Genomic DNA, 12038 nt, shown 5'->3' with positions numbered 1-12038 from the left:
GTAAAAGACAGATCAAGCAGCAAGTCAAACATTTCAGACACCTTTAGTCTGGATCACCTTGTGTATTGGATAATTCCATGAAACCATTTTTTGCTCTACCAAACACGATAAACTCCTGGTCACCATCACCACACCATTAAGAACAGTGCCAGTCAGAAGATTTTGAGGGAGGCTTAGTCAGATGACTTTTTGGGGAACTGCCAAATTTAACTCATTCATTCTATATGATAAAAGGGATTGTTCTTTGGGTCACCACACTTACTTGTAAGCAAAGGTATCAACTTTGAAAAAAAAAAGTAAGGTGTGATTCTGCAAAGAAACCGGGGTCTTGGAGGTACTAGGCTCCATATCTGTTGGAGGGTTGTGTGTGCATTTGGCTTTACGCTGGCAATGACACAACTTTGCAAATGCTAAGTGATTAATCATCACAATACCCTTTTGATGTAGAAAAGTATGTAGGCACCCTTTACTAGAGGGGCCTCCGAACTTTATTGGGAGTGTTCCAGGGGAAAAGCCTGTGTGCTGCAATCTAGCCTTAGAAACTACAACTCCCATGATGCCTTGAGGAAAGGTGGTGGGAGACTTCCTCGTGCAGGGAGAGCAGGTGGTGGACTTCATTTTGGGTAGTGTTACCATATGTCCGGATTTCTCTGGACATGTCCGGCTTTTTGGTGCTCAAATCCCCGTCCGGGGGGAATTTCCAAAGAGCCGGAAATGTCCGGGGAAATAGGGAGGCATAAGCCAGGGTCCATCCAGCACAATCTGCTGGGTCCGCAGCGCAGCCAAGCTGCCCCAGCTACAATGCTCAGGCTGGGAACGGGGCGGGCTCGGGCTTCCCTCGTGGGCGGGCACCCCCCCGGCCACTGGGGGACCCTTCCTGTGGCCCCGTTGCCCCGCAAAGCTTGGAACCCGGCGCCGCGGGAGCTGTTTCTGGTGGGGACAGACAGGCCGGGGAACGTGCTCGGCGGCAGAAAGGAAGCTGCAGCCGGGTCTGCAGGGACCTGCACTGCTGAGCGTCTGAAGCCCCCCAGCAGGCAGAGGCTGCCGGGTGAGCGGGGGAGCAGGGCAGGCGGGGGCATAGAGGCTGCAGGGGCGGGGGGTGCAGGGCGAGTGGGGAGCAGGGGTCTCAGAGGCTGCAGGGGCGGGGGGGTTCAGGGGCTGTAGGGCGAGTGGGGAGCAGGGGTCAGAGGCTGCAGGGGCGGGAGGGGTGCAGGGGCAGGGAAGGCGGGGGGTTCAGGGGCTGTAGGGCGAGTGGGGAGCAGGGGTCACAGAGGCTGCAGGGGCAGGGCAGGCGGGGGGCACAGAGGCTGCAGGGGCGGAGGGTGCAGAAGCTGCAGGGCGAGTGGGGAGCAGGGGTCTCAGAGGCTGCAGGGGCGGGGGGTGCAGGGGCAGGGCAGGCGGGGGGCGCGGCAGGCGGGGGGCGCAGGGGCTGCAGGGGTGGGGGGTGCAGGGGCTGCAGGGCGAGTGGGGAGCACGGGTCACAGAGGCTGCAGGGCGAGTGGGGAGCAGGGATCACAGAGGCTGCAGGGGCAGGGGGGTGCAGGGGCTGCAGGGCGGGGGTCACAGAGGCTGCAGGGCAAGGGGGGAGCAGGGAAGCACTTAGCAACCCCCAACCAAGATCAGAGTGGGAGGGAGGAGGGGGAATGCAGGGTGCTCAGAGGAGGGGGCAGAGTTGGGACAGGGGCTTTGGGGAAGGGGCGGGGTTGGGGTGGGGCCGGGGCCGGGGGTGGGGAAGGGGTGGAGTTGGGGCAGGGCCAGGCCCCCGTGGAGTGTCCTCTTTTTTCAGTGTTGAAATATGGTAACCCTAATTTTGGGAAGAGGAGTGAGATAGCTGCTGTGGAGCTCTGTCCATACCAGGAGCTGCTGCTGAGAGCCTACAAGGGCTTTGATTGAGCAGGGAGCTTTAAGGCTGTTGGTGGCATCACTGGAGTCAGAGAAGAGACTGTTGCTGTGCCTAGAGCTGACTGAGGTGGGCCTGCAGTGAAGGAGCTGTGAGTAATCCCCACTCTTGTTTGGAAAGTACTTGCAAGGGAAGGGGCACAGCAGAGAGACTGAGTCTGAGGAGAGGCAGAGTGATCTTCCTACCGAACCAGGACCCAGAGCTGGATTCAACTGGAATCGGGTGGAGCCAACTCGAATTTCAGAGGGGTTGTGTAGTTTTTTTTGTCTTGGCTGGACTGATACACAGAACCAACATAGTGCTGTCTCCAGCTGCAGATCTTCCAGCGCGCCCACGCAAGTAAGTGCCTAGGACTCTGAAATCCAGAGGAGTGTACACTCTGGGGTGGGGTGAATGGTGGCAGTGTAAATGCCAGTTACATGTTTCATTTATTACTGTATAGTATATTTGTTAATTGATTTTATTCAACTGCTCCTGTGGATTTAAATTAGTAATGACATTTAATCTTAGTCTGTTATATCCTGTTTCTTTAAGTTTTTAAGTAAATGAGTGTCAGCTCTAATTTAAGTATATTGGATGTATATTATTTATAATTGGTATTTGAGTTAGACCCATGCCACAGGTTATTATTATTATTACTATTTGAAGGAGTGCATTCCTGGAGGTTCCCAAGGCATGCCATTGAGTGTGTACAGGGGCCAGCCAGGTGGAGGCACCGCCAATTTTAAATTCCTTTAGGAGTAAAGGGACTGCAGCAGAGGGGTGGATAGAAGATTCCCACTTATTCAACATCACCATGGATCTCCATTAATGTCAACAACATCAGGCGGCCAGGCACACAGGTGAGTGTTGCCTACTCCTGAGTAACCCAGGGCAGAAACGGGGTTACAATATTATTATCCCAAAATTATAATTGGGGGAACAGAGGCAGAAAAGATAAGACCAAAGTTGTCACACTTAGGTGCCCCAAAAAAAAGTGACTGGAGAGTGCCCTCCACCCCTATTGCCTTCAATAGGATGAGTGCTCAGCTCCTTTGAAAACCAGGCCACTTTTAGTCAGGTGTACTTACATCTGAAAATTTTGGCCTAAGTGATTTGAACAAGGTCATATGGGGAGTCAGGGACAGAGCTGGGACTGAAATATAGGATTCCCTTGTTCACAGTACTGTGCTTAGGGTGACCAGACGTCCCAATAAAATTGGGACCATATCGATTTTTAGCTGTTTGTCCCCGCCGGCGTTTTTTTTTTTTTTTTGCTCTGCCGGTATCAGGCAGCACTTGGTTTATTTATTTATTTTTTTTGCTCCGCCGGCGTCACTCGGCATTTTTTTTTTGCCCCCCTCCCCAGTGTCCCGATATTTTCCTCCTCTGATCTGGTCACCCTAGCTGTGCTTAATCCACTGGGATGCAGCTTGCAACACCCCAACACCTCCAAAATAGCCTGGGTAACCATAAATTGTTCTGGAATCTCTCTAAAATTCAAACCAGATTTCATAGTTCCCAAAGTCCAGATTTGTGCAGAGAAAGGTCCTGAAAATTTTAGTTCATCCCTAGCAACTGATTCACATGTTCAGTGCTGTCTTTGCAAGGAAAAGGGCTAAAATCTTACTTTAATAAATATAAAAGCTGAGATTTGCCTCTGGCTTTGCAGGCATGAAAGGCCAGCTCTACCTTCAATGCAGTGAGAGGGAAGTTTAGCACACTGTTTGAAATATAGTACAGGGAAAAAGAATAGCACTCCTCATATGCCCTTCCATACACCCTAATAGCTTCCCCCATTTCTTAGGAATATCTTAGGTCCATCATCCCTCTTCAGCCCTATTGGCATTTTAAGAAAAGTTGGAGAAGTGTAGTTTCTTAGCTATGATTTCCCTCTTATCATAGGCTACCGCTATTCACCTAATGGAATAAAATCAACTTCTTAAATCAATACATGCAGGTAGTCAGTTCAGATTACAGTTTTTATCCCCTTTTTCTATTGTAAGCCATTAGATGGCTACAAACCTCTTCTTAATTTTGTTATTTTGAACAGATCTAACTGTATAGTTTTAAGTTACACATAAAATTTCATTATCCGTTTTATTTTTAAATACACATTTTGTGTTTAGTCCAAACATTCGCCTTAACAATGTAGATTCCTTCAACCTGCCCAGCCACAACCTTAAGACGACTCCTAATTTCATGTGGTCAGTTAATTACAGTTGTTAAAAAAGTGGTTTCCTCAAAATTAAGAGAAAACCAGCTGAGAATACAACTTTGCACACTAATGTGTTCTGGCTGAGTATGTGAACAGGTTACTTGGGCTATCATGGATTAAATTTATCATATGCATTGACTATTGGAATGCCCCCATTAAATCATAACCACTCATTTCCCTTCTCATTTATGAATTTCTATCAAAGCATATAATGCAAGGTGAGTCTATCTTGTCTAACACTCTCTGTCATGCTTTCCAAGTGTCAGACTGCCACACACAACCTTGATTAGCTAATCACACTGCTGCACACACACTTTTAACACACACAAGTAATGTTAAAGTGGAGTACAGAAATACACACAAGGTTGGTTGCAGAATGACACTGACTAGATCTATAAGGAATATCTATGCAGCACTGACAGTTATTGGGGGGAGCAATGCCATGTTAGTTGTGGTGTTGTTAGAACATTCACTGCCTAACCAGGGCTCCGGTAACATACAAAACAGACTAAATGGGTCAACAGAAGATGCAAAACACTTCAAGGGATTGCATAAATGTTTGTTTTCTTTGGGACTTAGGCCTTGCATAATTTCCCGCCTTTACTTGGGAGGGATTCATAAGCAGGCACAGCAACTTTCACTCAGAAATACTGTTTTTAGTAAGTACACAAATTTTGGCAAAATGCCAGAAATACCTTACTGAAGCAGAAAGACACCCATTTAGCTCTGGATATGAACATTTTTGCACAGCTCTATTACAATATCTACTCATTCCCATTATTAGACACTGAAGAATGAAAGTTATGTCCCCCAACATCTTTAACAAATTATGGTGTGTCTAAGAAATTGCCCCCATGTCCCATTAGCGTTAATTTTAAATGCACTACAGTAAAGCCATTAAACTCTTATCAGTTTTGCCTTTTGCCTAATTAACATTAATGCAGGATTCTCTATATTTAGTAATCCTACCATATTAGGATAGACAGTATCATGGTAGCGCAATGTTAATCACATACAAATGATAACTGTAAAATTTTAATGGTGATTACTGTACAAGATGGTTCTTCCCTCGCAGACACTACAGCTATTATTATCTCCTTAAACTCTAAGAATTCAAGTTATATTTAACAGATAGGGACTGCTTTTAAGCTTTAAACCATTTTATTGTATACAGCTTTGTTTCCCAATGAACATACTTTTCTCTCTCATGCAGGTCCCCAAGCCTAGTGAGGGTGCGTTTTTGTGGCTTCTGCAATGGGAGAGTGCCAAAAAGAACAGAAGAGACTGGGTTCCACAAGACATCCAGTCCCCTCAGTACATCCAGGGTAGGTTGGACGTCTTGTGGGATTTGGCACGAGATTTGGAGCCATGATAGGAGCCCTGTGCTGAGGGCCACTTCTTGTTTGCTAGTTACCAGCCATCAGCCCCTCCTTCCTCCCTTATCTAGGTTGCTGAGGGCTAAGCTAGTAAGCACTTTGTGGCTGAGGGCCAGGCTAGTACCGGCTTTTTTCCCCATACCACAGTCTGACCAAGGTTGTTTGGGTTTTTCACCTTCCTCGCAGCAAAACCTAGGGGTTGGGTTTTGAGCAAGCAGAGGGCTGGGATTCTCACCCTCCTGGAGGTCACAGTTTGAACTTAAGTGAGAGTCATTTAGTTGGCACAACTTTTGGCATTTGCCCAGTGCAGGAACTTGCTGATATAGGCTCCAGATCCAAAGTAGTAACATAGTGGGCACCCCAAGGATGTCTCCTTATGAGATGGGGGCATTGGGTCTTACCCCGTGGGAGCAAATGTGAACCAGGGGCCGGGACACTATGCCGGGGCACCGCCCTGCTGATGTGCTTGATGGCGGTGCTCTCTGGGGATGGAGATCCCTTCTCGCCTCAACCTTCAGAAGTGGGAGCAAGAGAAGCCGTCCAGGCTACCTCCTAGTGTGATGATTGGCTCCCTCTGTGGTGGGATCCCCCCAAAACTGGCAAAGAATCAATGGGCTGCAAGTGACTGCACTGTGCTGTCCCCTGATGGAAAACTTGGCTGCAATTTGGCTAATGAAGTTGCAGCCTGGTTAAAACCCATACTACACGTCCTTGCCTTCTTCTGTGTGGTGAACACACCAACGGGGGCTTATTCTCCCAGCAAATACCTATGCAATCCAAGGGGAGCTACATGTTCAGAATCATAGAATATCAGGGTTGGAAGGGACATCAGGAGGTCATCTAGTCCAACCCCCTGCTCAAAGCAGGACCAATCCCCAACTAAATCATCCCAGCCAGGGCTTTGTCAAGCCTGACCTTAAAAACCTCTAAGGAAGGAGATTCCACCACCTCCCTAGGTAACTCATTCCAGTGCTTCATCACCCTCCTAGTGAAAAAGTTTTTCCTAATATCCAACCTAAACCTCCCCCACTGCAACTTGAGACCATTACTCCTACCATTAATGACAAGGTTAGACCTAACTCCTACCAATAGTCTTCCACTTTTTTAATTACTTGTGGGGAAAGTTATTGTCTCTTTCTCTGTTGCTGTCATCTGTTGCTACTGTTTTACTAAATATTCTTAGCTCTTTTCTCCCTATAATTGCCTTACATCATAAATCTTTTTGACTCGTTCCATCTTCAGTCTTCCTTAGCTACATTTGTACTGACCATTTTTTCCTCAGTCTAATGAAAATGGCTACATTTTTCACTTTTTCACCCTTTTAAAGTTTCAAAGTCATTCTTTTTCTGATCTCACCTGCCTTGAATGCCAGTGATAAAAAAGGGGAACAGCAGTGTACAAAGCATACAGTAAAAACCTACCAGAGAGAAGGCAGGTTGCATCCCCAACAATATTTAATGACTTGCTCATTTTCCTCCCCATTTCCTTCACATCACACATGGGAACCTTATAGAACAACAAGAATCACTGGAACCAGAGCAATAACACTTATTGATTATACCATGCTTCATGTTTTCCTGGCTATCTTTCTAATCCCTGCTGGCACTGTGCTGTCAGCTCTTTAGTACTATCTCTGTTGTTTAAGTCTTCACAGGACCATTTCTCCAAACATTTAAGCAGCCTCTGATAAATCTGGTAAACTCTTCTCCAAAACTGCCAGCAAACACTTCCCTATTCCCTTACTTGCACCTGACTGCCAGAAGCTGGGATTGTACAACAGGGGATGGATCACCTGATAATAGCCCTGTTCTGTTCATTCCCTCTGAAGAAACTGGCTCTGAAGAATACTGGGCTAGATGGAGCATTGGTCTGACCCAGTATGGCCGTTCTTATGTTCTTACCTGGATGTTACTGGTTTTAACTTCATTCTTGCCTATATAATTAGTTCATTCAAAGTATTGTACCTGCAATAGCCTTTTAAGCCTCCTCTAGTCCATGCAGTGACTGAGGCTTGATATTGCAAGTTGCTTCAGTGGGAATTGGTGGCACCAGGGCCGGCTCCAGGCACCAGCCAACCAAGCTCGTGCTTAGGGCGGCACCTGGTAAGGGGTGGCCAATCTTGGGGTGGCGGGGGGCAGCGCAGCGCAGTGCTTGGCGCGGGGGTTCCGGCGGCGCAGCGCTCAGCGGGGGGTGTTTGGCGGCACGGCGCTCCGTGGGGAGGGGTTCAGCAGTGCTCCGCGCGGGGGGGGGGGGGTGTTTGGCAGCGCGGCGCTCCGGCAATGTTCAGCAGCGCGGCGGGGTGGGGGGTGGTTTGGCAGCTCGGCGGGTGTTTGGCAGCTCGGCGGGGTGTTCGGCAGCACTCGGCAGGGGTTCAGCAGCTCGACGGGGGGGCGTTAGGCAGTGCGGCAGGGGCTGTTCGGCAGCGCAGCGCTCGGCGGGGGGGGGGGTTCGGCGGTGCGGCACTCGGTGGAGGGGGTTTCGGCGGGGCGCTACTGGGGGGGTGTTACGGCGGGGTGGCGCTTTTTTTTGTTGATTGGGGCGGCAAAATGTTAGAGCCGGCCCTGGGTGGCACAAATGTAACTGAAGGCATAAGCTGGCCTGCAACATCTTTATTACTTGTAACGATTCATGATAAGGACAGTTTCAGTTTGCAGGGATGACCGTGAAATAAAAATACATCATTTTACTTCTAAACTGAAAGTGAGCACCTTTGATCTAGAAAATACTATGAGACAATAAACACATAACCAAAAATGCCATTTTTACATAATCAGAGTCAAATTGCACTTTAATACTGTAGAAAACAAAATCCTGAGGGTGGTTGATAAAACTATGTTTTGATGGCAAATTGGATTTTTGACTAAATGAAAATTTCTGCAGAAAATTTCAGCTTTTTATCCAAAAAAACCAAACAAACCAGGAAGCTCTTGGCTGAAAACTTTCTGTCTGAAAACTTTTTTTTTTTTTTTTTTGGTTTTTCAATGAAAAGAGAGGATTTTTTTTGTCTTTGTCCAAAATTTCCAAAAGGAAAAATTTATCTTTTATGACCAGCTCTACAAAATCCCTTTTCTAGGTTGTGTCATGGTATCAAAAGGAAATGATGGTTTAAACTGCTGACTTGAGACCATAATGGTGCTGAATTGTTAGATCCATAACAGGAGATTCAGTTACAGACTTGTATTCCCATAATTTCTACCTATGATGTTTTCGTTAACCATGTGTGAATGTCTATCTTATGCCAATCAGATTCCAGGAGAGCCTAAAACTATTAGATTGTTATTCTGTGTTTGTATATCACCTATGTGAATGATCCAAGACTAGGGCTCCTGGGCACTATGGTAATACAAATAAATAATAAACAACAACAATAATAATAATAGATGAAAAATTCACTGAAATATTCCATTTTATACCTTTGGGGATTAACAAGAGTTAATTTTGGGATATAGGAAACTTGCCATTCTCATCAACTGCAGAACCTTTACTCACTTTATATTCTCATTTGCAGGTACTTCAGGAAGTTCCACAGTTATCATCCCATCTAAGTTGGTCTTCCCAATGAAGACTGGCTTGGTGCGCAGTACATCTGGTGCAGTCTTTGCTGTAACCCTATGCTGAAGACCTCCAGCACTGTTTCCCCTATTCGTCAGAACAAAGGAATACGATGTCTCCGGCTTCAAGTTAGTGATAAGTTTCTGAGTGGCTCGACCATCCACCTCAACCACCATTTTCCCATCATCATAAAGGATCTATAGAGATACAAAAATTCAAGGCCTTTTAGTCATTGGGAGAAAAAAAGTTGTTAAATGATTGGTATTGATACACTGAAAACATAAATGAACCCAGCCATAAATTTAAAATGGTAATCGGCAGCATTTTATGGTCAAAAATGTTATTGACAATGGCATGTCAATCTAATTCTCTTTTTCAAGCAAAAATAATTATTTAAAATAAAGTGTCCTCTACTACAATGTACATGGTAATAGAGATGTATTTGTTAACATGTTTAAAATTCTTATGATGCTGATACAAATGAGTGTTTAACATGCTGTTTAAATCAAGGCTGTTCTGCAGACTTGCGTTTACTGTAGATCTACCTATCCTAAAGGTTCCTTGTTTTCTGAACCAGTTTTCATATTCACAAAAGTTCATAACATACTGCTCTTTGCTGACCTTTCCCAGTGGTGAGCAATAAATGCTTAAATGGTGCAGAAGAAATTATAGGCAAGGCTGCAACTTACACAAATCTGTCTGACTGTATTATAAATAATTGGAATGCAAGAGTTAGAAACCAGATAGGTTTCTTTTTTTAAAGAACAGGTCAAAGGACTAAAGAAGATCACATTCTGTTACATACAATATAGAGCAGAAGCATTAAAAGAAAATTAATATTTTTAATTCCTCTGTTTAGGAAGACCTGTTGCACTGCATTATAAACAAACAAAGAGTTCACAGCATGTGTAATATCTAATATCAGTCAAAGTTTGGAATGCTGCCACTGCACTAATGCTAAGGTGGAAAGTTCACATTGCCGAAGGACTGATTTTAACTGCTTGGGTCAATATTGCTGATTAGCATACACTTTTAAATATAGCAGAACCAAAAAAAATCCACCTGCTCAATAAACTGCTTAAGCAGCTGAACTATATCCTCCAATTTTTATCCTTGATGTCTTACAAATTAGAAAACAACTTACTTTGAAAGGCATGGCAGAATTGTAATTCTCTGGAATCTCCCAAGACAGTAATACTGACGTCTTCATTACTGCTTTTACATGAAAATTTTTTGCAAACACTGCTGGAAAAGGAAAAATAATGTATTTAAACTACATCTTGAACCTTAGCTCCTATCGCTTTTCTGCCACTACCAATAAGCTGGGGCTATTAGCTTTCCATTAAGGATAAAAAGAATAGAAATGCAAATCTCTGACTTGCTTAAGACAATCATTTTAATACCTCATTCTTACGAAGTTCATTCATCTAATACCATCTCAGTATGTTAGATTTTTCCTTACCTGAAAATACTGTGCAGATGTTAGCCAGACTTGCTTGACATGGGGTAACTGGATTCTAAGGTATCCAAAACATATTAAGATTTACATACTTTACCTTTTGTGTTGGTTGAACCTATTTACATGAATGGGCGGGTCAGTTTATTTATAGCTTCAAAAACACTGATATCCAAAGACCGACATTCCTTTAAAGGACAACGCCATAAGCAGACAAATCCTACCTTGATCCACGGGCAGTGTCCTGAACTGGACACTTGGACTATATGGACCGGGCCCTTTGCTCGTGTGGGCACGTACTTTTACATCATATGTAGTATCTGGTTTTAAGCCAGAAAGTGTCATAGTGATATCGGCGGGAACAATGGGGAGCTCAATTGGGTGGTGTGCAACATTGATATCTCTGTACAGCAGGGTGTATTTGGTGATAATGCCATTTCGCTCTGCTAAGACTGGTGGCTGCCAAGTTAATTGGACCGACGTAGAGGTGGAGCTTTCTGAATGGAGGTTCTGAGGGAATCCATTGGGTACCTCTTCTGGAATAGAAATCTCTTTCACCATCTCCTCCCCATAGCCCACTTTATTTCTAGCTGAAAGCCTGAAGAGATAAGAAGCTCCTTTGTGAATGTCTGTGGCTGTGAAGTGGTCTTCTTTCTCCAAGAACTCCAGCGTTGTAAACATATCCAAGTCTTTGCGGCCAAACTTCAGGCGGTAACCCTGCAGGGGGCCAAAGGTATCGACAGGAGGGTGCCACTGAATAAGAGCCGTGTTCATCTGTGTGTGGCTAATCACAAGCCGAGGTTTTCCTGGAACTGTAGCACAATGTTATTTAATGATGATAAATATAAACGGAAATGTGCATTTAATTCTTGAGGCTTTTTAAATAGGAATACAGCTGTATTTGCTTTTCCCTCACTCTTTGTTCCTCAAATAACTATCTTATAAAAGTTCAGAAATAACCTCTTTCTTCTGCACTATTCAGTCACACAGTATAATAGACTTGGATAGCTAAGCTAGCCATTATTTGTTGTTCCCCCCACCCATTTTCCAAATACAGAGAAAAGTATGAACATTCAGGGACACAGAACGTATGAACACAAGTGAGGTAAAACTTCCAAACAGCTACTACCCATCTTTGCTTACAAGTACTCGCTTGTGAAAAGGAGTGTTGTCATAAGCATTCATTAATTTAATCCAGGGGAAAACATTTCCATTTCTGTAAGTAAAAAAAAAAAAATATGGAGAAATTACAGGTTTCTCACCATGCCTAACATATCTACTACCATTATTTTTTTTGTGGGGCGGAGGGGAATACACCTACAATAGAAGGTAAGTCAGCTGGACCTTCTTAGCAATCTTAGCACACCACCATTAGGAATCCTATCTACCTACCTTAGGTACTTATATGGCATCTGTCACTATAGTGTATCTGAGTGCCTTGCAGTCTTTTTTGTATTTATCCTATCAATGTCCCTGTGAGATTGGGAAGTACTATTATCCTCATTTTACAGACGGGGAACTGAGATACAGACAAACCAAGTGACTTGTCCAAGATCA

At 44.7% G+C, this 12038-nt stretch overlaps 1 protein-coding gene across 43 annotated transcripts in view; it reads right to left on the bottom strand.

The window, feature by feature from the left end:
- The window catches only part of PTPRD (protein tyrosine phosphatase receptor type D), a 1673772-nt gene that overhangs the window by 133934 nt on the left and 1527800 nt on the right, over positions 1-12038 (bottom strand). For 21 of the 43 annotated variants that reach the window (XM_065549568.1, XM_065549595.1, XM_065549566.1 and 18 more), the window contains 3 exons: positions 10706-11293; positions 10170-10270; positions 8963-9222 (listed from right to left, as the gene is read on the bottom strand). In XM_065549568.1, coding sequence (XP_065405640.1) covers positions 8963-9222; positions 10170-10270; positions 10706-11293 — 949 coding nt within the window. The remainder of the gene's footprint in view (positions 1-8962; positions 9223-10169; positions 10271-10705; positions 11294-12038) is intronic. The other 22 variants (XM_065549572.1, XM_065549577.1, XM_065549593.1 and 19 more) reach the window with 3 other exon arrangements.

The sequence above is a fragment of the Chrysemys picta genome, chromosome 6 (genome assembly GCF_011386835.1).
Source record: "Chrysemys picta bellii isolate R12L10 chromosome 6, ASM1138683v2, whole genome shotgun sequence".
Classification (NCBI taxonomy): Eukaryota; Metazoa; Chordata; order Testudines; family Emydidae; genus Chrysemys; species Chrysemys picta.
This window is presented reverse-complemented; position numbering and strand designations above follow the sequence as displayed.